This window comes from Mustela nivalis, assembly GCF_964662115.1.
Source record: "Mustela nivalis genome assembly, chromosome: 11".
Classification (NCBI taxonomy): Eukaryota; Metazoa; Chordata; class Mammalia; order Carnivora; family Mustelidae; genus Mustela; species Mustela nivalis.
The window spans coordinates 85,431,415-85,459,401 of record NC_139030.1 but is presented as its reverse complement, the minus strand read 5'-3'; the positions used below and the strand labels follow the sequence as shown (position 1 = coordinate 85,459,401).

Sequence of the window (27,987 nt, the reverse complement as noted above, 5' to 3'; positions counted from 1 at the left end):
GAGGAAAGAATGGCTGCAGGGAAAGGCAGCCACGTGCCCCTATAGATAAACTGGGGCTGCAGTTTGCCCCATTCCTCCTGTATTCGTGTCCCCACATCTGGCTCTCTAAGTGTGCATTCAAACACTCAGTTCAAACATTCAGTACCATCCCCCCTACTGTCCTACTGTATTCTGCCTTTTTCATCCTGCTAGCATCATCGGAGCCCCATGGCCCTCGCTGACTTTCCTCTGCTTGCAGGGTCTGAACAATGCCTTCAGAGGCCCCAACTGCAGAAAGACGATGGTCTCTGCACATACACTTCCACATAGTAATGAAAGGGAACATTAAACATTTTCCGTATGACAAAATTCTCATTTGCCTCATACTGACTCCTTTGATGTTTCTTTTAGATTATGAAAATGTCCAAGTTTTTCAAAACTTTTTCCCCCATTTTGCTGGATCCCTGGGGGTGAGCTCAGCTCATACTGAGCACGTGAACATGTCAGATGACCACTCTTGAACCTCTTAAACCCATGCCTGAGGCTCCTGACCTTGGCGCCCACTGTCGGTCTGTCGGTCACTATGTGACATTTTGCTGGATCTTCCCTCTGTCGGTCAGGACAAGACCACAGACCCACCAGCCTTGCCACATTAGAGCTGTTGAAAAAGGATGCCTACCTGTCCCTTGGGCGGGGCTCTGGGGGATGAAGCCTGGGTATGCGTTCCATCTCCTGGGAGATCACATACTGGGTCAGATCATCGTGCCAGGACAATCCTGTCAGGAGACAGGATAGGGTGAGCTTGGCTCAGGAGAGTCTGAGAGCCCAGTAACAGGGATCAGTAGAAACCAAAACTGCACTCCCTAGCCTGTAGTGCATTAAGTTTGGCAGAGCAGAGGGGCAGTGGAGGTGGTCCAGAGACCTGGTGGGTGATCTGAGCTGTCCCCTTCCCACACTCAGGTACAGATTTTGAAGTCAGACTGCCACCAGTGAGACTATGTTTGAATCTTCTGCGGTTTACTCATTGTGCAACTTTGGGCAAATTGCTAAACCTGTCTGAACCTCAATTCTCTCATCTGTAAAATGGGGGTTTATACCTCCTAAGATTGTGACAAGTGACCCAATGTAACATGGTAAGAATAGTACCTGTCACATAGTGAACTTTAAAGAGCTGTTATCATCATCATCATCATCATCATCATCATCATCATCATCACTTCTTTTTGTTGATCTTGAACCTTACTTTTCTTTGTAAAGTGGGAATAATTACATACTTCGTGGGGCTATTGTGAAGATCAAGTACAATCAGAGAAATGAAAGTGCTTACAAAGTCCTAAAGCACTATACACATCTTAAACATTCACCACCTCCACCACCATCAGTCATCTTATGACTCTTTCCTTTCATGAAACCACTCTCAGGAAAGATTAGTTACCTATTCTTAAGACATAATCTCCCACTCTCCACCTCCATTCCTTCTTTCCTGCTTCTGAGTTAACAGTCTGTACCACTCCTAACTCATAGCCTAAGACTGACTAGTATCCACACCTGCCATGTCGCCTCTGGACATTAGAGAACTCATCCTATCCAAGGCCAATTCCTCCACCTGAGCACTGGATTTCACCCCTTACTACCTGCTAAAGAACATCTCTGCAATTTCTCCCCATTTCCTACATGATCATTTTCCTCTGTTCTCTACTGAATTATTCCCTTTAGCATAGAAACATGATGGAATTCTTTTCATCTTAAAAAGTTACTGCATGACCCCACATTCCTCTCCAGTGATCACACCATTTCTTTCCTTTTCTTTGCAGCAAGACTCCTTGAAGTTACCTCTACTGGCTGTATCCAGTTCTTTCCTCTCCTTCCCTCCTCACCTACTCTATTCAGGATTTTATTCCCACCTATTCTACCAAAACGATTTTCATCCAAATCACCAGTGACTTCTGCTTATCTAAAGCCAGTGACCAATTCGTCAATCTCATCTTACTTCACTCACCATCATTATTTGACACTGTTGATCACCCCTTCCTCTGCAATACACTTCCACTTGGCTTCTAGGACACCAAACATTCTTGTTTTTCCTCCTACCTCTGTGGCTCCCCCTTCTCAGTCTCCCTTGTTGGTTCCTCTCCTTGTCCTGGTCCTCTTAATATTATAATTCCCTAGACTTCTTCTTCGTATACACTAAAACATTTGGTTATCTCATCTACATCATGGGTTTAACTGCCATTAATATGCCAAAAAATTCCAAATTCCTGTCTCTACTCCAGAATCCTCCATCTCTCTTTCAAAATAGAATCTCATACTTTCAACTTCCCACTCTATTGGAATGAACATCTTAAATTTAGTATATTCAAAACTGAACACCCCCTTCCCCAGGTTGGTCCTTTTGCATAGCTAATGACATCTTCATTAACCCAGTTATTCAGGCAATAAAACCTGGTGTCATCCTTAACACTTCCCTTTCTTTCACAGCACTGTCCAGTATTTCATGAAGTTACACTACTTTTAAAATATATGCAGAATTCTGTCATTCCTTTCCACCTCCCTGCAACCACCTACCTGACCCATACCATGTTCATCTCTCACATGAGTTATTGTGGTGGCTTTTAACAATCTCCCTGCTTCTACCCGTGACTCACTTCTTTATATCATCGACAGGAACAAGCATGATTATGCACCTCTATGCTCAAAATCTTGTCCTAGGTTCTTCTTTTACTCAGAGTGAGGACAAAATTCATCCATACATTCTGTTAGAAGTCCCTGCGATGATCTGCATCCCTTCCTCCAACACCCATGTAACTGCATCTTCCATTTTTCCTCTCTATCACTCCTCTACAGCCAGACCATAGAGATGTTCTCCATGGTATTCCTCAAACTTGTGCTCCTGCTTTAGTACAGGTTTTTGTTCTAGCTCTTTGATCAGGTTGAAACATTGCCCCCAGATAAACTTCTGGAAAACACTTCCACTTTTGATGTCTTTGTTCAAATTTCATAGTCTCAATAAGGTTTACCTTGACCACTAAATTTGATACTGAAGCTTTCTACCCCACCATATCTGCCCCTTTATCATGCTGTAATATTTGGTTTTTTTTTCATGACACTTATCACTTTATAACATACTATATATTTTCTAACTTATATATTGTATTCCCCTTATGCCCCAAAATGTAAGTCCCAGTAGACGGAGACCTTTGTCTGTTTTATTCCCTGATACATCCCAAGCACCTAAAACTAAGCTTGCCATGTAGTAAATACTCAATAAATAGTTGTTGAAAGAGTGAATCTGATGAGTGGGGGGTTGTCCTGGCTGAGGACTCCAGAATTCATGGTTTTGGAGCACTCAGACAGTTCCATGGAGTGGGTCAGTTCTAAGGAGATGGATGCTGGCCTCTTCCAGTGGCTCCTTCTGTGGAGGCCCCCTCTAGACTCCTCCAAAGAGTCTAAGTGTGAACAGCCCCTCTCTCTGGCTCTACCCCCATTCCGGTCTTTCCCCCTTCTCCAGCAAGGTCTGGGAAGATAAGGTTCTAGAAGTAGGTGTGATAAGAATGTTTCATAAAGAGAAATTCTTGAGTCAGGTGGCCCCTCACTTTCCCACCCTTATCTAACAAAGCCCCCGTGTCTTCCCTTCAGTGCAGCTAGACCTCACCTTGGGACATGAGCTGTCGGAGCACACTTTGTAAGCGCTGAAGAACTGGGGAGGTGACTTGCAAAAGGGGCCGGGCCTGCCCCACTCCCACCTGGCACTGTCCAAACAAGCCATCTAAGAGCACAAAAGTAGTGTCAGCAGGAGGCTTGGACAAGAGGTTTTCCAAAGTCCAGGTTGCAAATGGGCATCACTCTCTCCATCTTCTCTCTTGACTTCAGAGAACTCTGCTCCTTCAGGCCATTCCCTCTTTTCCCCAAGACTGGTACTCCTTCCCGCTTCCAGGCCTCCCATGCACTTCTTTCTTACTGTGTCCCCTGTCTGGTAAATCTTATGCCCAGGCCTCACTCACCCTGAATACAGACTTCAAGGTGAGAGCAGAGTCTGCGGTCAAACAGACAGCCTGTAGAGGGAAAAGGGAGCAGAGGCTCAGACACCCCCACACACAGAATGGTCAGGGGATGGACATGCTGGGGAAGGGGGAAACAGATGGGGTCCATTCTTTCATCCTAAGAAAGGCTTTCAGCTGGGGGAGGCGGGGTGAGTAGGGAAGAAGCCTAGAATGCTTAAGAGAAGGAAGCACAGGATCTGAGAGTCTGGATCTTTTCCTTGAAAGCCTCAGTTTGCTTAACTGAGTGATGGGGAGAAGGCTTGCAGGTGTAGGGAGTAGTGGAGGATCAAATACTCCTACTCTCATAGAATTACTATGGGGGGATTTTGGGGCCAAATTCTGAGGAAAACGGGACTTTTCTCCCCAAATCTCCAAAAGCATTTTAACTATAATGAGCTAGGGCTCAAAAAGATGGAAACCCTAACACACCTTCCTTCCATGTGGGAAAGGGGTACGGCTGAGGTGTGTCTCTAAAGCAAGGCTCCCCACACTGTCCCTACAGTCAGCGCCCCCACCAACCGCCAGCGCTGTCCTCGGTGCTGAACTCTGAATCTGGCACCGCCGAGGGCTACCTAGCCTGGAAGCAGTTATGGGGGAGGGAAGGTTGCTAGGGTCAGGAGTCTCCACAAGACCTGAACCCTCCGCCGTTCCAGACTTCATTTACCACCCTACCATCCCACAGCGCCACAGGAAGTACCTTGCATGGGCTTCCAACCCAGGTGGGAAAGGAGGGTGTCAGATGATGAGGCTGTGCCCCTTCCCCCACGCGCCCCACCACCCCACCCTCCCCCGGCCCATGAGTCAGCGCTGACTGTCTCTGTCCGCTCTGATGTGAGTCAGCACAGGCCTGGCTGTGGGGAGGGGGAGAGGAAAGGACCCTTCTCTCTTCACCCTCTTTTGCCGCCTCCCCGAGCCTTCCTCCTCTTACTGGCGATCTGATAGCAGTAATCTGCCTTTCAAAGCTTCAAGAGAAACCCTGGCCCCTCCTTCGGCCTGATCCTCTCCTGGGAACTGGGACCCCCCATGCTCGTGTCCCCAACTCCTCCTGCTCGGACATCAGGGCTCTCTCTTCCTACCTCTCCCTCCCACCCCCATTCCCTCAGCGCGTCATCACTTCTTTGGCGCCTCAGCGCGACTTCTCCCGTGGCCTTGTAGCCAGTCTCTAAGCCCTTCTGTCCATATGCACCCCCATTCTTCCTCCCAAACCCGCAATCTTGCCCTGAGCCTGCTTCTCTTAGGTCCCGCCCCCGTATTCCCAGCCCCACCTCCAGGCCTACGCCCCTTTCCTCTCAGACGCCCTCTCATCTTCCTCACCAACCAGTGCTAGCCCCTACCCTACTCCAGACACATATTTTACCTGAGCTTGCTACCTTCATGACACCCCTCCCCACCCCCCACCGAGTTTTGCACCCAGCACCACACTCCACCCCCCCCAACCCCACCCCCCTCATTTCCTCCTGACCGTGGGCACTAATGGCGCTGCAGCCTCCCGGGCGGCTGCTCAGCAGCAGGAGGCAGAGGAGCACCCGGAGACCCCCGGATCCCCCGGGACCCCCGGGCCGCCGCGGGCGCCGCATCTTTCCCGGCTCCGCACGCTAGCTCCCCTGCCACTACCGCAGCGACGCTGGCCGAAGCCAGCCACAGGGGCCGAGGCGGGGCCTGACACTCCCCACCCACCTACGAGGCGGGGTCTATACGCCCCTCTCGCGGCAGCTCGGCCAACCCTGGGCTGGTGGTGACGGCATCTCCACCCCCGGGTCTTACGCTTATTTGCGTCATACGTGGCGTAAGAGCTCTGGCTTACGGAGGTGCCAACCCACAGCTGTTCTCCACCAAATTGTAGGCGCTTCGCTAGAATTCCCACTTGGCCCCACCCCCTTTTGACATATGCTTCTCCCCAAGGACTACCACCTCTATCACCCAATCCCAAGGTTGGAGAAAAGGGCTACAGTTGGGTGGGGGCCAGGAAATAAATGTGAGTTGGCTGGTGTAAGCCCTAGGATGAGCTTAAAAGTGAGCAGAATAGGTACTGTTACGCATCTCACTTGATGGTACCGGTATCATCCTTAACAGCGGGGATGGTTTTGCGTGTGTGCCTGGATTCCAGCTCTAGCAATGCCACCTACTAGGAGTGTAACTTTGGGCAAGTTGCTTAACCTCTCTGCGCCCAAATTCCTAATCTGTAAAATAGATGTGCTAATAATTCCTACCTCACAAGGTGGTTGTGAGGATTCCACGAGTTAAACTCATCTGGCTCACTTACAACAATGACTGCACTGGCGCATATTCAACACATGACACAGATTCGCTTTCGTTATTAGCCTTGACTCTCTTTTCTTTTAACCTCTTCCACCTCAAGCCTATCTACATCTTATGGTTTCTACCTGCAAAATGGATCTCCCATCTGTCAATTTCTTCTTTCCTCCTTATTCTCTACTTTATATAAACCACTGTGCTCTTTCATTGCAAATAGTACTGTAATCATCTAACAATCTTTTGCTTTCACTCTTCACACCCAATAAGCTAGGGAGTGAGCCTTCTAAAGCTCAAATTTGATCACTTTATTCTTTTATTTTCCATTTAAAAATTTTCAAAATACAAGAAAAGATAGGGTGCATAGTAAATACTCATATACTCATCATCTAGACTTAACAGTTATTGCTATTTTGTGAAATCTGCTTCTTTTAAAAAGTCAATTATAGACATCATATTTCCCTTATAAGTGTTTCAATATACATCTCCAAGAAGTAAGGCTATTTTCCTACATAATCCAAATGCTGTTATGACAGCTAACAAAATTTACAATAACTCTCTAATATCATTTAATGCTCAGTTCATATTCAAATTCTCAACTTGTTTCCAAAAATGTCTTTTTCCATCTGTTTTGTTCAGAATAGGAGTTTAAAAAAAAAGGAGTCAAAGACCACCATTGCATGTGATTATGTTTCTTAATTCTCTTTAAATTAACATATACCCCCCCCCCCATTTTTGGCATTGTCTTGTTGAATAGAACAGGTTAGCTTTTCTTTTTTTTTTTAAGATTTTATTTATTTATTTGACAGACAGAGATCACAACAAAGACCACCATTGCATGTGGTTATGTTTCTTAATTCTCTTTAAATTAACATATACCCCCCCCCCATTTTTGGCATTGTCTTGTTGAATAGACCAGGTTAGCTTTTCTTTTTTTTTTTTTTTTAAGATTTTATTTATTTATTTGACAGACAGAGATCACAAGTAGGCAGCGAGGCAGGCAGAGAGAGAGGAGGAAGCAGGCTCCCTGCAGAGCAGAGAGTCCGATGCTGGACTTGATCCCAGGACCCTGGGATCACCACCTGAGCCAAAGGAAGAGGCTTTAACCCACTGAGCCACCCAGCACCCCCCCCAAGGTTAGTTTTTCCTTACAACTCCCCACCTTCTGAATTTGTCTGATAGTTTCCATATGATTGTTTTCCCAGCATTTCCCCTGTGTATATCCTATATATTCCCTGCATTTACTGTAAACTAGAAGTTATATCTCAAATCTTGATTGGAGGCACCTGGGTGGCTCAGTCATTAGGTATCTGCCTTAGGTTGGGGTCATGATCCCAGGAGGGTCCAGGGATCACCCTGCATCAGGCTTCCTGCTCCGTGGGAAGCCTACTTGTTCCTCTTCCACTCTTCCTGCTTGTGTTCCCTCTCTCACTGTGTCTTTTTCTGTCAAAGAAATAAATAGAAAATCTTAAATAAACAAATAAATAATAAATATTGATTGGATCAAGTTAAACAGTTTTCAAGTAAAATGTTTTATAGGTGATGCTTATGCCTTCAATTGTCATTTCAGGAAAGGGGTAATGTCTGCCTGTCATACTCTTAGTGATGCTAAAATTGATCACTGGTTTAAGATAAAGACAGATCACTGTATGTAAAATTGTGTTTCCCTCTAGTGACTAATATGTAATCCATGGGATGATATTTTGGCACTGTGAAAATATTTAATTCCCATCAACTTTTCACCTAATGGATTTGCTATTCCTTGATGGTCCTCAACTAAATTATTTCATTAGAGGCTACTAAATAGTGACTTTTCTAATTCTATCATTCCTTTAAAATTTATTAGCTGATATTGTTTTATAAAGAAGTCTCTTCATCAACTGGAGTTATTTACCCTGAAATACAATTCCAACTAGAAAGGTAGCATACATTCTTATTTTTTTGGTTTACCAATCTGCAGCGTAATGAATTTAAGTATAGTAGATCTCCAACAGTGACGAATAAAAAATTTAAAAAATATTTTAATGATGTTTCTTGTTTGAGCATTACTATAGAAGTATGGATTTTCATATATTCAATGTGCATCAATCAATTGCAGTAATTATTTTTTATATTCAAATTGCCTCAGAATAAGTCAGTGGAAACTACTTTAAACTGGCCCTGGTGTTCTTTTGAAACATCCTATTAATCACTGACAGTTCTCTTGCTTTCTATCGCTCAAGAGGTATCAGGTACATCTCTTTTATTCCCTGCCCTAGACATGGAAGCAGCTATTCTTCCAAAGAGACTTGGTGCTTTTAGTAAGGACTGATTTTAGAGATCACAGTCGGGGATTTAAGGGTAATAATAGCAACTGAGATGACATTGCTTATAGATCCTTTCAGCACCCAGAGCTAGAATATTAAGATATGCACAACAGGCACACACACATTCACACACACTCATATTTCCAATTAAAATTTAACGATGATTTTCACTGAGCTCTTTTGATTTTGTACTTGTATCTCTTTAGCCTTACACTGAAAACGTTGGTTACTTATGGCATTAATGTAATCACTTATATGTGTAGTCCTATAATATAAATACAATAATTTACAAATAAGAATGCAAATATTACTCTACTACTAAAACAAAAAAGACAAATAAGATGTGTGGTAGTTTACCTTGTCCTTGGAATATAATTACTTAGGGTATATCATCAAAATACTGCATTCTAAAGTCATTTGAAATAGTTCTTTTGTTTGTGTTGTCATTTTTACCAATACGATATATAATTCAATTTGTTTCAGTTTGTTTTCAACTTTAGTTTTTTTATATATAATTTTATTTTTTTGAATATGTAAAATGTTTACATTTTTCAAAAATCAAAACTATATAATAAAATATACTTCAGGAAATTCTTTGCATCTTCCACAATTTCTCCTGCCATTTAAAAAAATATATATTTATTTATTTTAGAGAGCGATGGAGAGAGAGAGAGCAGAGGTGGAAGGAGAAGGAGAGGGAGAGAATCCTCAAGCAGACACCCCACTAAGCACGAGTCCAATATGAGGCTTGAATCCAGGACCCTGAGATCATGACCTGAGCTGAAACCAAGAGTTGGACACTCAGCCAACTGAGCTGCCCAGGCGCCCCCCTCCTGTCATCTTTATCACTTCACTCGTTTATTTTCTTTTTAAAAGCTTTGTAAATCGTGAAATAAATTTGCATAGAACAAAAATGAGTAGCTCAATAATTTATCACAAAGGGAACACCCATGTAATCCAGGTCAAGAAATAGAACATGTCTAGACCCTAGAAACCTTATTATGTCCCACAGTCATTACCTCTTCCCAAAGGCAACCATTAAAAAAAAAAAGATTTTACTTATTTATTTGGCAGAGATTGAGAGAGAGAGCACAAAAAGGAGGAGCAGCAAGCAAAAGCAGGCTGAAGCATGCTCTCTGCTGAGCAGAGAGCCTGACTCCAGCTTTGTCCCAGGACCTTGGGATCAGGACCTGAACCAAAGGCAGATGCTTAACTGACTGAGACATCCAGGCACCCCTCCCCCACAAAGGTGACCATTATTCATTTTTTTTTTTTTACCATATTTCTTTGCTTTTCTTTACAATTTTATAACCTAGAGATGCATGGTTAGGTTATGAAACTGTAAAGAAGAGTAAAGATATGTAGATTTTAGATTATCCCCAGTCTTGGTTTATCATGAGTAGTGTGACTATGTATACCATTGTACATGTTCGCTGTTGCTCATGGGTACCAAGGGGAGCAGAGAGCCTGTAACAACCTTAAAGGGAGGAAGATGGGAAGAAAAACACACCCTGTTCTCATTCTCTTGGTTCCCTCCCTCTGCTCTCTCCTAGGTATTCCCATTGTCCTAACCTAACAAGAATCCAGGAGAAGAGAGAGCTCCCTGAAGTGGCCTATGCAGGTTAGCCTGTTGGGAGAGAAAATAAGGTAAAGTCAAATAGAGAGTAGAACCTAGTAATAAAGTTGAGGTCTCTGGGTATCTGCTTTTGATACCCTCCCCTCCTTTCTCTTTCTCTTTTTGAGAAATCATCTGTCAGTATAATTGTTACTCTTTTGTAGGTAACCTGTCTTTGATTTTCGACAGCTTTATTAGACTGTGATTAGAGAGACATTTCTTTACTTTTATTCTCCTTGAAATTCAAAGAGCTTCTTGAATACATAGCTTGATGTCTTTCATCAATTTTGAAGCATTCTCAGACATTATCTCCTTAAATATTGATTCAACCCCATTTTATTGTTCCCTTCTTTCTGGAACTCCAAGTAAATGTATATTGGATGGTCATGTGGTATCTTTTATGGTTCTACCTTATCTTTTGTATTGTCCATTCTTCTGTCTCTCTGTACTTAATTTTGGACATTTTCTTTTGAACTACAGTCCAGTTTACTAATTTTCTCTTCACATATACACAGTCTGATGCCTTGAACTCAGCAAGAAACCATGGTATCCTCAATCTAGTTTAACTATAGAACAATTTATAAATGTATGGACAAGTAAAGAAATATAGACCTTTGTCAACTCACAACCCATCAGGGAGGGAGCCAGAGGAATGCATACACTGAATTCTCTCCCTTTTTGGACTCTGATGTCTTGCCAATACCTTCTATTGGCCAAATCTAACCATAAGCCAGTCAGCGAGGACCTACAGTTGATACAGTTCATAGACATTAACCTGGATCCATACAGCAGGGTAAGGAAAGATGGAGCATGAATATGATGGAAAAATGGGGAATATCTAGCTTAATCCCAGCTTATACTCTTGCCATTTATTTGGATGGAAACCCTGTATTCTTATGACAAGTGACACACACATTCTTTAATTCAAGTACACTCTCATATGAAACTTAAAACATAGTGCAATGCCCTTGTTCCTGATACAAAGTAGCAGGGAAGAGAAATGGGAGGAAAAAAGAAACTACTGTGCCAAGTTATTTTAAACACAGCTGCTAAAATCCCTTCTCCTGTAGGGGATCCTGAGGCCTGAACTGACAGCTACAACTTCCTTATGCTCCCACCCATTTCATGGCTTTCTTACTGTGGTCAGCACCTTGACTGGATCAGATTTTTGAACTGGTGGGTTGAGCCCAATCTTTATTTCTGCAGGATCTGAATCTTTGATGTTTCTGGCTTTGTTTAGCTTCTACAGTTTTTTATTGAACCAGTACTACTAGGAAGAATAATATAAAAAGCCCAGGTTAATTCCTCTGGCTCCAGTTATAACCCTTTTTTTGCCCTCATGTTGTAGCAGTAACTCAACTTCTCCCTGGCAATGGAGTCAACCACTGCGGCTACTTTAGTGATACCCACATCTGTCTATCAGTTCAGTGGCATGAGGAACACAAAGTGACCAGGTGGTAGTCTCTGATTATGACTGTTGTGTAAACATTCCTTTCTTGGGCACTAGCACCTGCAAACTCATCTTTCAGGAGATGGGAAGCAAAGAATCCTTCAGAGATTTTGAGGTATAATAGGGGGCCACTTTGAACTTTACCCTTTGGCTCTAAAACTCTTGGAGATGAGTAAAACAACCACTCTTTAAGTTCACTCATGTTGAGTGAGTGTTGTCAGAAGTATTGTGGACAGAAAGGGCAAATCCATATCCAGGATATAATCTACTGCCTTTTTTCATAGTGAAAGGGGTTCAAAATAAAAATCTGTCACCAGATGTACCATATTGGGACCTCAAGTATTATCCTCTGCTGCTGGCAAATTGGTATTCAATAACAGAGGTGGCTGTAATCATACCAGTCATGAGGAGGGAAATTCACGTTGGTAAGCCCATGAGTAGCCTCATTTCCTGCAACCACATCCATTGATATGTGGGCTCATTAAAAAAGTACCAGGCTGGTTGGAGAAAGAGAATGACTGATATCCACAGAATTGGTCATTTCATAACCTGATTATTGACAAGCTTTTCTATAGACTTTGTCTTTTCAAGGTTATTTACACAGGAAACCATGAGTATGTTCACACTCTGTGTTCATCCCATGTGATCTCTCGCAGACTTTCTTTTTTTTTTTTTTTTTTTTAAAGATTTATTTATTTATTTGACAGAGAGAGATCACAAGTAGGCAGAGAGGCAGGCAGAGAGAGAGAGGAGGAAGCAGGCTCCCCGCTGAGCAGAGAGCCCGATGCGGGACTCGATCCCAGGACCCTGAGATCATGACCTGAGCCGAAGGCAGCGGCTTAACCCACTGAGCCACCCAGGCGCCCCACTCGCAGACTTTCTTGCCACAGATTTTCTTACATTGCTCTATTCAAACCCCAGATCAGCCGACCAAACTGTTAGTCATGAATATTGTTATCAATATAGACACATACCTCAATTCTTTTCTTCTTCAATTCCAAGTGGACCACCAGATCTACCAACAAAACTCCCCACAGTGGGGTTATTCTTCACCAATGTAATCGACCGACACTTCTTTTTTTTTTTTTTAAAGATTTTATTTATTTATTTGACAGAGAGAGATCACAAGTAGGCAGAGAGGCAGGCAGAGAGAGAGAGGAGGAAGCAGGCTCCCTGCTGAGCAGAGAGCCCGATGCGGGGCTGGATCCCAGGACCCTGGGATCATGACCTGAGCCGAAGGCAGCGGCTTAACCACTGAGCCACCCAGGCGCCCCATCGACCGACACTTCTGAATTGTGTTGTAATCTAGCAGTTTTTGACTTCTAGCTGACACCTGCATTTTGTGCAAACACGTGTAAATTGGCTCTGTGCTTCCCCCTCCCCCGCCCCCCCCCCATCAGTTTGTTATCTAGTCATAGAGAATTCACCATAAGGCCATAATAAGGTTGTGGGAAAGGCAGTGAAGCAAGGAACCTACGTTCTCATGCAACTTATTTCATCCAGATCTTCTTGGGCCCAGTCTCGTGTACACCATTTCCATTTAACCTCCAATGTTATGGTTTAGTGGATTGGATAATACCTAATGCATAATTACTGGTTGTCCCATGGCCAGGTGTTCAGTATTCCAGGGCCTGGTAGGAAATTAAGCTGCTCTTCAAATAGAGAATAGCTGATGGCCTAAAAGGGCACCGCCTTCCTTTAAAATCCTAGGGATCTACACTCTAATAATCTTACTGGGGCTTGCCAGAGGATTCATATGACATACAGTCTGCTGCAGATCATTCCAATGCTTCCGAGACCACTGGTTATAATTATCAAATGAAAAGACAGTTTGCATGGCAACCTAAAATTGCTGCAGAATGTTTCCTTGTTTCCGGCCATACTAAAAGCTTGATGGGTTACTGGTAAATGGGTTAGAGTAGCACATTAAAATGTGTTTTAGGTTGCCTCAAATGCCAAAGAGGCTCATTCTTCCATAAAGAGGTTTGTCTCTTTTTTATTGTGGTAGATGTTCAAGGTTAATTAATTTGTCTCACTTTAGAGAGGGTAGCTCAACATGCCACAGATAACTGAACCCTAGAAAGGTCATTAATGTAGCAGGGCTCTGACCTTTCTTGACATTCTTCTTCCATGCGTGTGTCTTGCGACCTCTAGGGTACATGCTGTTCTGCCCACCATATCCAGTTGCCACAATATCATCAAAATAATGGACCGTTGTGATTTCCTGTTTCCTCTGATGTCTTGGGTTGAGATCTGAAATGATGAGGGTCTTCGGCTTCTTTGGAGGACTCCTCATGCTTTTGTGTTGATTTGTGGCTTTGAGCATGTGTTTGTAAGCTGTAATAAGCACGGACTTCAGGTCAGAATTAAACAAAAGCCTTATTTGTATTACCAGCAACCCCAGTTTTATGAAATATACCTGGGAACTGGCTGTCCTACAACACGATGGCTGTTGGATCTCTTTGAGTTCCTTTACCTTCTCTCTTCTTGTGGAATCAAAGCTGAAGGGTGCCCATAGGGTATTTTCAATGAAAGTCAATCACTTGGGGCGCCTGGGTGGCTCAGTGGGTTAAAGCCTCTGCCTTCGGCTCAGGTCATGATCCCAGGGTCCTGGGATCAAGCCCCAAATTGGGCTCTCCGCTGTGCAACAAGTCTGCTTCTCTCTCTCTCTCTCTCTCTCTCTGCCTGCCTCTCTGCCTACTTGTGATCTCTGTCAAATAAATAAATAAAATCTTTAAAAAAAATAAAAGAAAGAAAGAAAGTCAATTACTTATGAGCCAGCAAATTTAAATATCACTGGCTACCTCCCAATATCATACTATAATCAAAGTAAGTTTTTGTTCACCTTTGGGCAAAAAGAGATCAAGAATAAAAGTCGTACGCATGGGGAACCATCCCAAGGGCCAGTGGGACAGGAAAAGTCAATATTACCTCAAATGGAAAATGTGGGGACTCATCCACGAATGTCTTTTAGGTATAGTTTACCCCCTTTGGACCACAAACTTTACCCTTTTCTGTTATGGGTGGGAATTAACCTATAAATTCTAGATGGTGAGGCAAACTTGCTGGCCTCGGCATGGTGACTGTCTGAGGATTGCGCTGTGTATCAGAAGCTGCATGGTGCCCTTGGATAGCATCTTTTACCAAGTCATAAATGTTAACTTTCAATGAAGAACTTGCTCCAATGACTATATTTATGAACTCTTTGGGTAGAGGAAAAAAGAGCTTCCCTAGATTTCGAATTTGTAATAAAGGCCTATTTAAAAAGAAAACCTCAGGGATGTTTGAGTGGCTCAGTCGGTTAAGTGTCTGCCACAAGCTCAGGTCATGATCCTGGGCTCCTTGCTCAGGGACACCCTGCTTCTCCCTCTGACTGCCACTCCTCCCACTTGTGCTTGTTCTCTCTCTCTCTCAAATAAATAAATAAAAATCTTAAAAAAAAAGAAAAAGAAAAATGATCACCACCACAACAGATAATGGACCAGTGTGATTTTCTGTGCAATATCAAAGTAAAAAATATCTTTCTAAGCTGCACTTTTATAGAGAACAGGAAACTTGGTGGAACCGTGTTTCTTTTTCACCTTTTAAAAAATGTTGAGGCGCCTGGGTGTCTCAGTTGTTAAGCATCTGCCTTTGGCTCAGGTCATGATCCTAGGGTCCTGGGATGGAGCCCTGCATTGGACTCCCTGCTCTTCGGGGAGCCTGCTTTTCCCTCTCCCACTCCCCCTGCTTGTGTTCCCTCTCTAGCTGTATGTCTCTCTGTCAGATGAATAAATAAAACCTTTTAAAAAATAATAAAATAAAAAATGTGAGTACTAGAACATTTTTTGAAAATTTTAAGTTACATATATAATTATAAATTATATTTCTACTGAACAACACTGATTTAGAAAATTCTTTCTTTTCCATTCTTATCAGGGAAGATACCTGGAAGAAGTTTGTAATCACATGGCAGAGATAATAATATATCTTAAAACGGTCTTACTTCTTTTTTTTTTTTTTTTAAGATTTTATTTATTTATTTGACAGAGAGAAATCACAAGTAGTCGGAGAGGCAGGCAGAGAGAAAGAGAGAGAGAGAGAGGGAGGCAGGCTCCCCGCTGAGCAGAGAGCCCGATGCGGGACTCGATCCCAGGACCCTGAGATCATGACCTGAGCCGAAGGCAGCGGCCTAACCCACTGAGCCACCCAGGCGCCCCAAAAACCGTCTTACTTCAATTGTGTTTATATATATTCTTTTTTTTTAAGGTTTATTTATTTATTTTAGAGAGAGAGAGAGTGTACACAAGTGTGGGGAGGGGCAGAGGGAAAGAGAGAATCCCAAGCAGACATACTGGCAAGCATGGAGCCCAATGCAGGGCTCAATGTGGGGCTCAATTGAACGACCCTGAGATCATGACTTGGGCCGAAATCAAAAGTCAAAACCTTAACCAACTGAGCCACCGAGGCACCCCTAGAGTTTATAGATATTCTTAATTTAATGTACCTTCTTTTTCTTTATTTCTTACACTTTCATTTCCTCTTTAAGAAATCTTTTGTGGGGCACCTGGGTGGCTCAGTGGGTTAAGCCGCTGCCTTCAGCTCAGGTCAGGATCTCAGGGTCCTTGGATCAAGCCCCGCATCGGGTTCTCTGCTCAGCATGGAACTTGCTTCCTCCTCTCTCTCTGCCTGCCTCTCTGCTACTTGTGATCTCTGTCAAATAAATAAATAAAATCTTTAAAAAAAGAAAAAAAGAAAAAAAAAGAAATCTTTTGTAACCATTAGGACAGGAAGGTATTCTTATATTATCATCTATTCTTTTTAAAGATTTTTGTTTTTATTTATTTACTTATTTATTAATTTGAGAGAGACACAGAGCATGAATGGGGTGGAGGGGAGAGGGAGTGGGAGAAGCAGATCCCTGCTGAGCAGTGGTCTCCATGTGGGGCTCGATCCTAGGACCCCAAGGTCATGCCCTGAGCCAAGGCAGATGCCCACTGACCGAGCCACCCAGGTGCCTCAATACCACACTTTTAAAAAAAAATTAATTACTTATTTATTTGATAGAGAGAGAGAGAGAGCAAGAGAGGGAGCATGAGCAGGGGAAGTGGGAGAGGGGGAAGCAGGCTTCCCACCAAGCAGGGAGCCCAGTGTGGAGCTTGATCCTAGACTGTAGGATCATGATCCTGAAAGACCCTAGAGGACCCGCACCCAAGGACGCACTCACAGACCACTGGATGCAATAAGCAAGAGGATTTTATTCGGGCATGCTCGGACTCCCAGGGACACTTGACCATGAAATCCGCGAGGGATGGGTCAGTGTCTGAGAGCCCCGATCTGTTTCGGGAGTCCCTTAATATAGAATTTTACAGTCCATTACATCAGAGCCCTCACTTTTCTAGCCAGTAATTTCAAAGCATTACAGTAAGGCCTACACATAGGTAGCCAATCCTTTAAAACCAACCATACATTCTGGCCAGTCACCGTTCAGGTAGTGTACAGTAGAGGGTACGTGTTGAATTGCACGTTTCTAACCTTTATCTGTATACGTGCTGAACCGCACGTCTCCAGCTAGCGTACGTGCTGAACCGTACGTCTCCGGCCTTGGTACGGGAGGCAACCCTTATCAATTTTACTTAGTAGTAGGGGAAATTCTTAACAGGGGAAGGGTATAACTTTATTTGATTACACAGCGAACGAGGGTTTAAGCAATTTTTCATTTCTTAGCAAAGCATTAGAAGCATTATTATACAGAAGCCAGAACCAGCTGGGTTAAACACAGATTTTTGCTATTCGTTATCCTGTTATGCTGCTTGCTGACTCCCTTATCTATGGTCAGCTGGCCACAGTTTCTTAGTTAGCATAAGCTGGTTATAAAAAGAATGTTAAAACTTATAGGCTATACTATAGTTCTGACCTGGGGTCCTTCAATCCGAGCAGAGGGCAGATGCTTAACGACTGAGCCACCCAGGTGCCCCATTGATGAGGGAGTAGGAGGCTGGCTGAGGACAAAGCAAAAGCTGGCGCCTTGCACCCCCTCTTCACCCGCTCCCCTCCATGTGTGTGGCATTCCTCAGGCACCCATGACTGCCATAAAACGATAAATAGTTAACTTGCAGGGATCACAATCCTGCAGAACAGGAATCTCCCTTGCCCTACAAGATGTCCTAGAGACCTGAACAGGGAGGGTACCTTATCAATAGCACAAATTTCCAGAGGCAAATAACTCTTGGTTCCTGAAGCCCTAATGTCCCCCTCCCACCATAAACTGGAGGAGACTGGGGTAGAAAGGAATGTAAATGATAGCCAGATCATAATGCCCCACCAAGAATCCCCCATTATCTTGATGTTAGTGCTTGACCTAGGGACGACATTAATCAAGCCATAATGTCAAAGACTCCCCCCCGGCACCTTGTAGACCCTCCCTAGCATGTGAGAACTCTGTCGAAATCCCCCATTCCTTCACCACCTCCCCCCAACCGTGGGGTATATAACATGCCCACCTTCACAACCCGGGGCAGCAGCTCTTCCTGCCCACGGGTTCTGTCCCCGTGCTTAATAAACCACCATTTTGCACCAATGACGTCTTAAGAATTCTTTCTTTAGTCGTCGGCTCCGAACCTCCTCACCACATCGAACCTGACTTAAGGTTCTGGGACTTCATCACCATCACACTTTCTTAATTACTGCGGCTTCCTACTGGGTATTGATAGCAGGTAGAGCAAATCATCCCATCTTCTTCTCGGAAACATCTTTTCTTTTATTCACTTTTTACTGTTTTTACTGTGAGAAGTTCTTAGTTATTATTTATTATTGAAATATATCTTATAGCTGGGAAAGTCTGTAAACTTAGGTTTATAACTATTTGATCATTAGTGTAGGCATACAACTCCATAACTCCTTAGAGAAATCCAAATCCTGATACCTGCCCACTTGCTTACACGAGTATCCAGTGAGTGTGAGAGTACTTAAGATGTATAAAGTTCTGCAAACAGGTTATTCTGGTATTCAGCTGGGCTGAATGCAGGTGGTCAGATTACCTACTCCCTTGCAGATTTTCAGCTACCAGGAGTAAACTGGCAAGAGCCATCAAAAAAAATTTTTTTTATTTGACAGACAGAGATCACAAGTAGGCAGAGAGAGAGAGAGGAGGAAGCAGGCTCCCTGCTGAGCAGAGAGCCCCATGTGGGGCTTGATCCCAGGACCCTGGGATCATGACCTGAGCTGAAGGCAGAGGCTTTAACCCACTGAGCCACCCAGGTGCCCCAGCCATCAAAATATTTAATGTGTGTACACTTTAGTTACAGCACTTCTTGGGAGGAGGATCTTGACTCTTGGGAGGATGATGAGTGGGGAATGGCTGGCAGGAAGACCCTCACAGAACAGCAGGGTCCAGGCATGTCAGACATGGAAAGGCAAGCGACTGGACCACACAGTGCAGGTAGGTGTGGGTGGGTAAGGCTGCATCCCAGCTGTGGTCCTTCTCTTGCTTTCCCCCACTTCAGGTCACTGGAGGTGTTATGCCCCAATAATGGGTCCGTGATTAAAGGAGCGAGACTGATACAAAGCGAAGGTCAAGCAAAGCTTTATTTCACGGCAAGCATCAAGAATCTAACCAACCGAACGTTCGGGGCTGCACCTCTTACGAGAGCGACCCTTCTCTGTTTCACAGACTAGCTTTTAAGGGCAAAAGCCAGGCAGTCGGGCCTGGCCACACACAGGTGGCCAATGAGATTGTAACACACACAGGAAACTCCACAGTGATGCTAGGTGACCAACTGAGTTACAATTTACCCTAGTAGACATTTGAACCAGCCTATTACAACTTGATTGGGACTGGCGCCCAAAATGATCCCAAAGGGCGGGGCCCATACTCCTTGGTAACCAGGGAGACAGTATGCATCCCCCCCCCCCCCCACTGATTGATGTCTCCACCTGGTCTGACCCACCTTTGTATCAGGGCTTTGTTACCTGAAGCTGGTGTCCAGGACTTGTCTCCAAGTAAATCCCCTGGGGGAAGGGGAGCAGGGACAGTTTCTAAATAGGTCCTTACAGAGGGAAGACAAGACTGTTATGCCCGAGTAATGGGTCCGTGATTAAAGGAGCGAGACTGATACAAAGCAAAAGTCAAGCAAAGCTTTATTTCGCGTCAAGCATCAAGAATCAAACTGGCCGGCCAGGGCCGTACCTCTTACAAAGAGAGGGCGACTCTTCCCTGCTTTCCACACTAACTTTTATAGAGCAAAGTTCACGTGGTTGGGCCTGGCCACACAAAGGTGGCTAACTGAATTACAATTCACCCCACAGTAGCCATAGGAACTAGCCCATCACCTTGGTAGCTAGGAGACAGTGTGCGCCCCCACTGATCGGATGTCTCCGCCTGGCCTGATCCACCCTTGTATTTGAGCTTTGTTACCTGAGGCTGGTTTCAGGGACTTGTTTTTTTTTTTTTTTTTTTTTTTTTAAGATTTTATTTATTTATTTGACAGAGAGAAATCACAAGTAGGCAGAGAGGCAGGCAGAGAGAGAGAGAGAGGAGGAAGCAGGCTCCCTGCTGAGCAGAGAGCCCGATGCGGGACTCGATCCCAGGACACTGAGATCATGACCTGAGCCGAAGGCAGCGGCTCAACCACTGAGCCACCAGGCGCCCCCAGGGACTTGTTTTTAAGTAAGTCCCCCGGTTGGAGGGGGAGCAGGGACAGTTTTAGGGTTAAACAACAAAGTTATTGTTTAGCCTCAATGGAAGCCTCTGGCTAAAATATAAAAATATAAAATAGGTCCTTACAAAGACAAAACCCAGCCTTCTACCAGCACTGAAGAGCTGTGTCTTTTCCGTGCACACCTGTTCGGGTCCACTCCTACTCTCTCACGTTAGGAGCTCTGGCCATGTCCAAACCACACCCATCCTGCCTCAAGACAAATCACAGGAAGAGTCTGCATGAAAGTCCACTTTAATGATCCAGATTAGGGTCATCCTAGAACCGCCCCTCTTGAGGGTAGATGGGAGGGCACTGGGGCAGAGGGGCTCCACCTGAGGTCAGCAGCACTGAGGTCTCAGTCAGCAACAAGACTTCAGCCCACAGTGGGGGGTGGCTCAAAGAAGCCCTAAAACAAGAAGAAACAAAGGATTGGAATCAGTATATGGGGAGGTGGTCCCTTCCTTACCTACTCTCCTTCACAAAATGCTTCAATAAGAGTCTGATTTATGTAAGGTACAGTGACTCAGCCCAACCATTGTCTGTCCCCTTGGCTCCCACAAATAGCTCACCCTCCCTCCCATGCTTTTCCCTTGGGCTCTGGGCTGGAGAAGAATGGCAGCACCTTGTTTGCATTCACAGAAACACCATGGCAACCATCCCTCACAAGTGGGTCTGTCACTTAGCGATAAATGCCTTGACCCAGCAACCAATCCAGGCTTAGGAAGACCAGCTGTCACTTGATGGAGTGAGAACAGGTTTCCTAGGAGAGCCTGAGGGGTTGGAAGCCCCCTGACGTGCAGGTTCCTTGCAGGCTCTCAATTTTCATGCTTGCCCTTCTCACAGATATTATACCTCAATATCACGAGAGGTGCCCTTTGAAATCCAGTATCACATTGTGAAATCCCCTTCCTTGAAATTTCACTGCACTTAAAATCCAAACTTTTCACTATGATCCATGAGCCCCTGAATGGTCATTCTGGGGCCTACTTTCCAACCTAATCTTCTGCCACTGACTTTTCCATCGATTCCTTAAAGTGAATGGTATACCTGCCTCGGGCCATTTGTCACAGCAGTGTCCTCTGCCTGGCATGCCCATCCCTTATACCTTCCTCTGGCTGCCACCTTCTTACAATTAGGTCTTAGTTCAAACAAACAAACAAACACACACACAAACAAACAAAAAGACTTTCAGCAGTGTGGAGGAGTCTGACCGTTGGAACAGCCCAATTCTCACTGCAGTCCCTGAGAGGAAGGGCAGCGGCTATGCAAGGGAAAGGTCCAGGAATCAGGAGACCTGGGTCTAGTCTTGGCTCTGCCATGAACCTGCTGTGCAACTCTGAGTGAGTCCCTTGATAAGCCTAGGCCATGTCTCATCTATAAAGATAGATGGGAGTGTTAGATGGGTGTTTTTTTTTTTTTTAAGATTTTAATTATTTATTTATTTATTTATTTATTTATTTAGAGCATGAGCAGCGGGAGGGGCAGAGGGAGAAGGAGTGGGAGAATCCCAAGCAGACTTTGTGTTGAGCGTGGAGGCCAACTCAGAGCTTGATCTCATAACCCTGAAGGAGCAGGAGGCTGGCTGAGGACAAAGCAAAGGCTGGCGCCTTGCACCCCCCCCCTTCACCCGCTCCCCTCCATATGTGTAACATTCCTCAGGCACCCCTGACTGCCGATAAATAGTTAACTTGCAGAGATCACAGTCCTGCAAGGTAGGAGTCTCCTCTGGTTTGCAAATATCCTTGAGATTTACAACAAAGAAGTTACCTTATCAATAGCCCTAATGTCACCCTCCCCTCCATGAGAAATGGAAGGAGGCTGAGGTAGAAGGAAAAGTAAATAAAGTTAAATTTCTTCTAAACCTAAATCTCATTAACAGGGATGCTTGATAGCAGGAATGTAACATTCCACCAGGAGACTCCCAATTGTGAAACTATCAATCAATAAGCTCAGCCCCACCCGAAACTTGTTTGTATCTGTCTATAAAAATCCTGCACCGACCCAGCTCTGGACCTCTCAGTGTTATCGGCAACTAGCGCCGCAGAGGTCCAGGTTCGAACCTGCAATAAACGACCCTTGCTGATTGGCTTTGACTCACGTCTCTGGTGGTCTTTTAAGGTGGGGGTAATATTCAATTGGCATTTCAACCCTAAGATCATGACCTGAGCTGAAATCAAAAGTTGGATGCTTAACTGACTGAGCCACCCAGGCGCCCCTAGATGGGGGTTTTAAATCTAGATTCTGAAGCATTCAAGCATCTCAAGGAGATAAGCTAGAGCCTTGCCCAGGTCATGTTGCCCAGGTTATGGAGTCGGGCAAGGAGAGGAGGGAGTGCTGAATATGAAGGCCTCTGGGCTACCTCTCCCATTGATCCACAGGAGCCTTCCTATCCCTTGCTATATGCAAAGGAGTATATGGAGGCAGAAGGACTTTTAATTTAATTTTTTATAATTTGGCAACTTTCAATGCCTATTTGAGACTCAATGTCTATGCACAATCTTTAGAGCATCTCATCCTTAGAGGTTCCTAACATTTGCCCTCCCAACTTCTTGTACTGATACCTCCCTCTGTGAGGGAGAAGGAAGATGGGATACCCTTTGATTGGGAAAGGAAAGAACTTTCCTTCAGCTTATCTGTTCATACCTCAATATCCATTCCCTTCTCCATAGGGGCCTCCCTCATGTAAACAGGTTGTTGGTAATTCCAACCACCAGAGAAAAAGTAAACTCTTTACCTCAACAGGGTTGGCAACCTCTCATTGAAGGGTCTTCAAATCCACGTTGGTGGTAAAGCAATGCTCTCTCTTCACTTTGGCTATTGAGGTCTGGGAGGTGGGAAGCCAGGAGTCAAGAATAAGGCAGAAAAGGATGACAGGGCTCCAGAAGGGAAAGGAATAGGACCCAAAGTCAGGGATTGAAAAATCTAGAGGAGACACATAAGTCTTACCTTGGGGAATAGGAGTCGAAGTTTCTCCTCTTGCTTGCCCCTAAAGATACAGGAATGACAGACGGAAGCTAAACTTGCTAACACCCATCTCCTCTCCCTTTGCAGATATCACTAATGGTTAATGGATTTGTTTTTCGTGGATCCCAGACAGAACCTCTCATAGATCATTCTCATAGTCCTGATGGCAGTTTTAACATCAGTTCCCTCCCTTCTCTCTGTCTGCTAGACAGTATGGACCAACCATAAGTTTCTCAAACCTGATTCTAGTGGTTTTCGTGGGAAAGGCTGCCTGCCCCTGCCTCAGACATGGATCTGTGGGGTGGAGTCTGCTGCTGAGCTTCTGGGTCATCATATCCTGGATAATGTCATCCTTCCAGAACAACCCTGCAGGGTAAAAAGATGTGGTGAATTGACACCTAGGGCATACTGCCTGGTCCACTCCTGGAGCCAGAGTGAGACTAGCAATCCCTCTCTTCCTCAAGTAGATAAAGAATCTCAACTTGCGCAGAGAACTAAATGAGCTGGTGTATAAAATTCCTTAGCATAGAGTCTGGTGTATAGTAAACCTTCAACTAGGATTGTATTCTGTTTGCTGATTCATTTGGTGCTATTTTGAGGACTAAATGAGATTTGTGGTGTACATGCTTAGAAAACTAGGCAGTGATTCCTAAACTTTAGTGTGCATCAGAATTTCCAAATTCCAACAAATTAGGGGTACCTGGGAGGCTCAGTCGGTTAAGTGTCTGCTTTCAGCTCAGGTCATGATCTCAGCGTCCTGAGTCAGGCGCCTTGCCCAGTGGGGAGTCTGCTTCTCCCTCACCCTCTCTCCTGCACCCACCCCACTCGTGCTCTCTTTCTCACTCTCAAATCTTTAAAAACCAAAAATCCCACAAATTACTGTTCCTCACCCCCAGAGTTTTTGATTCAATAGGTCTGGGGTGAAGCTCAAGAATGAGCATTTCTTTTTTTTTTTTTTTAAGATTTTATTTATTTATTTGACAGAGAGAGATCACAAGTAGGCAGAGAGGCAGGCAGAGAGAGAGAGAGGAAGCAGGCTCCCTGCTGAGCAGAGAGCCCGATGCGGGACTCGATCCCAGGACCCTGAGATCATGACCCGAGCCGAAAGCAGCGGCTTAACCCACTGAGCCACCCAGGCACCCAAGAATGAGCATTTCTAACAAGTTCTCTGGTGATGCCGATGCTGCTGGTCCTGAGATACTCTGTGAGAACCACCACTCTAAGTCATTACACATATATTAGACAACAGTAGTAGTAGCAGTAATATGAACTCAAGGTAGATTTCCTTTCTGACCCTTCCCCCATCCATGAAATTCTACACTAAGGCAGGTCAGTCATCTGTCTCCAAGGGACTTTCACTCCCTTTCATTCCTCCTGTCCACTTGTTATGCCATTTGCTCTGCTTCCTTCTCAGAGGCTGAGGGGTGCATATGTGTATTCCTGAGAACTTAAGGATTGCTGTCTATGAAAAAGCTCTGATACCACTGGGGTTGGGACTCATCAGAAGGAATTGGATGCTGGCCTCTTCCAGGGTTTTCTTCTAGAAGTCTCTGCTGGGCTCCTCCAGGGCACTCAAGGGCAAACAGCCTACCCATCCAACTCCAGTCCCCATTCCAGTAGAGACATCTGGGAAAGAAAGCTCATCCTCAGATCAAATAGCCCCTCACTCACCCAGCCTTTCTGATCATGTCCCAGTCTCTCTTCCCCAGCCCTTATCCACCTTGGGACACAATCTACTGGAGTACAACTTTTAAGTGCTGGAAGACTGGAGTGGCAAACCCTTGGAGGGGCCAGAGCTGCCCCACTCCCACTTGACCCTGACCATCTAAAAGGCAGAATGGTGAAATCAGCAAGGAACTTGGCCAGAAGCCTTTCAGATCCCAGCTGAAGAAAAGCAGTTTTCTTCCACTATCACTCTGATGAAGTTCTAGAACCTAGGTGAGGTTTGGTAGGCTGAGGTCCAGAGCTGATGACCAAGAAAGAATTCTTGAGACATCTTTGGTGCAAAATGGTGGTTTATTAAAGCATGGGGACAGGACCCGTGGGCAGGAAGAGCTGGGGTGTCACAATCCTGCTATCAATTGTCTTTGTTAGTGAGATTTAGGACATTTGTAAGCCAAGGGAGACTCCTGTCTAGCAGGATTGTGAGCTCTGCAAGTTAACTATTTGCTTATTGTTCATGGCAGTCAGGGCTGCCTGAGGGATGCTACACTTATGGAGGGGAAAGGGTGAAGAGGGGGTGCAAGGCGCCAGATTTTGCTTTGTCCTCAGCCAGGCTCCTGCTCCCTCATCAACTCCTGTGTTTCCTGGTCTCTGCCTGCCTCACCAGACCCCTTCTTCCTCTCAAGTCTTCCTTCTTTTCATTTTTTCCTTCCCCCATCACCACCTGCCCTATTCTTCAGAATCGCATTCACCTTTGATGCCAACTTCCAGATAAGAACCAGCTTACAAGTAATGAGCAGCCTGTGGAGAATGAAGTGAAAAAGACTCAGGAAGCTATAAACATGGAATGGATAATCAGGCAAACAAATGGGGCCTGGGAAGCAGGTAAACTGCATCTCAAAGCCTTGTGTGCCTGGAGGGGATTAGAAAGGAGGTCTGCAATCCTTTGAGGAAGAAAGTATTTGTATGTATAGGGTTTTTGTATCTGGATCTTTGTCCTGAAAGCCAGTTTATCTAACTGTGCATAGGGGAATGACAGAGTGTGGGGGAGGATAATCCCTAATGCTATACCACCTTCATTAATCCAAGTAGATGGGGTAGAGTTGGCATAGAGTCCACTTTTTATATGGTGGAATTACCATAAGTCATTGTGGACACGCCTTAAGGAAAGGGAATGGGGGGGCGTCTGGGTGGCCCAGTTGGTTAAAGCCTCTGCCTTCGACTGGGGTCATGATCCCAGGGTCCTGGGATAGAGCCCCGCAGCGGGCTCTCTGCTCAGCGGGGAGCCTGCTTCCCTTCCTCTCTCTCTGCCTGCCTCTCTGCCTACTTGTGATCTCTATCTGTCAAATAAATAAATAATCTTTTTAAAAAATTTAAAAAGAAAAAAAAAAAGGGAATGATCCTCCGAAGTCAAATGGATTCCCATACCAATTTCCTGTTTTTCGGAAGGAGCAGAGCCTCTAGCACCCTCATGAGAAAGAAAAGAGCTTCTTCTGGAAGGGGAGATTGTTGTCTGAGGCATCGCTCCAGGACTGATAGGAAAAGTGGTGGCGAGACCCACAGGGAGGTTGGCGCTGTCCGTGGTGCTGAGGGAGTGACCGAAGCCTGGTTTAAGGGGTCTGGGCGGCAGAGAAGGCGAGGCATCCCTACAGGAACGTCCCCTTACCCCGCCACACACACATCTCTCCTGTCATCCGCCACCAGGCCTCCTCCCACAGTTCTTCGCGAGCCCTCTGCACTGGCCTCTAAACCCAAGAATCGGGCGGAGAAAGTTGGCGTCAGACTAGGAGTTTGCGCGCTCTTCTCCACACGCCTGGCACTGGAATCCTCGAGTCTGCGCAGTCGGTCTCTGGCCGCTCAGACCTGAGTCCGCGCTGGTCTACCCCGAAGGCTGAGTGGAGGGAGAGGAAGGATGGATTCTTACCCCCTCTATTCTCTTTTATCCTAGTTTAACAATCCCCTTTTTATCAGAAATCAGAGAGCAAATACCAGGCTCTGAAGGCTTTTGATGAAATCCTAGCTCGTTTCTCTGCCCAGCTCTCTGTCTGGAGCCAGGACCCGGTACCCGTGCGTCCCTGTTCCTATCGTCCAGGTCCCCTTCCTATACCTCAGCCCTGGTCATCTCTTCCTTGGCCCCTCGGTGCGTCTTACTTCTCCTATGGCGGGGCTTACTTCCCACCGCCCACTCGTCTTTCCACCCTCCTACTGGATCCCCAATCTTCCCCTGAGGTCCCTTCCCTTAAGTCCAATCCCGAATACGCGGAGCCCCATCTCAAGCCCACGTCTCTTTCTACAAAAAGCTCTCTATATTTATCTCTTTTCGCGCTCCCCAACACATCCTTTTCCTCCTGAGTTCCTAACCTTGAGGCCCCCTCACCCTCTTCTCTCAGGAGACTTCTCTGGCCTGCCCCCACCGCCCTTTCCCTAACCGCCAGGTGGCCACTAATGTTGTTGCAGCCCCCTGGGCAGCTATTCAGAAGCAAGAAGCAGTGGAGCAGCCAGACCCACACCCCCCCCATCCCCTAGAGTACAGCAGGTGCTGCATCCTCCCCAGCTCCACGTGCTCGTCCCCCCTCCTAAATCTCAGAGAAAGTTGAGACAGCAGCTGGAGAGGCTGAGTGGGACTGTAGTTTCCCACTCGCAACGTGGCTGGATCTGCACAACCCTGCTTTGGCAGCTTGGCCAATCGAGATTGGTCCCTGCCCCTGAGGACGTGTAGCCAACTCCTCCTTCCCTTTACCACCCGCAGAGCCATCCCAACTCACCCCCAGGTGCCCGCTTCTTTACCCAGGTCCCAAGGACCACTGCCTCTACTCCCAGTCCCAAAGTTGTACAAAGGGATTGCAAATAAGATGTGGGTGTGCATGGTACCTTCCTCATAAGCTTGTTATGAGGATTAAATATGAATAATTCCTGGACAGTAGACACTCAATGTAATTAGTCTGTTTTTATTATCCTTGATGCTTACTTTACCCTCACCTTTTTAAAAATCTTCAACATACATGAGTTCAACCTGCAAAATATATCGCACCTCCATCCA

General features: G+C 45.3%; 2 protein-coding genes across 5 annotated transcripts in view; both read right to left on the bottom strand.

The window, feature by feature from the left end:
* The window catches only part of PTPRN (protein tyrosine phosphatase receptor type N), a 56,535-nt gene that overhangs the window by 12,744 nt on the left and 15,804 nt on the right, over positions 1 to 27,987 (bottom strand). For 2 of the 4 annotated variants that reach the window (XM_082690094.1, XM_082690096.1), the window contains exons 1-4: positions 5,482 to 5,771; positions 3,981 to 4,031; positions 3,632 to 3,745; positions 659 to 755 (exon numbers count right to left, since the gene is read on the bottom strand). In XM_082690094.1, coding sequence (XP_082546220.1) covers positions 659 to 755; positions 3,632 to 3,745; positions 3,981 to 4,031; positions 5,482 to 5,596 — 377 coding nt within the window. In that variant the 5' untranslated portion in view covers positions 5,597 to 5,771. Of the gene's footprint in view, positions 1 to 658; positions 756 to 3,631; positions 3,746 to 3,980; positions 4,032 to 5,481; positions 5,774 to 27,987 lie in introns of those variants that run through there. The other 2 variants (XM_082690095.1, XM_082690097.1) reach the window with 2 other exon arrangements.
* On the bottom strand, positions 23,077 to 27,466 carry LOC309843989 (regulated endocrine-specific protein 18-like; the record flags this gene model as incomplete). The annotated part of the gene is made up of 5 exons (XM_082690079.1): positions 23,077 to 23,145; positions 23,509 to 23,651; positions 24,877 to 24,911; positions 25,023 to 25,110; positions 27,391 to 27,466. 5 exons carry the CDS (start codon positions 27,464 to 27,466, stop codon positions 23,077 to 23,079), a joined length of 411 nt encoding a protein of 136 aa, XP_082546205.1.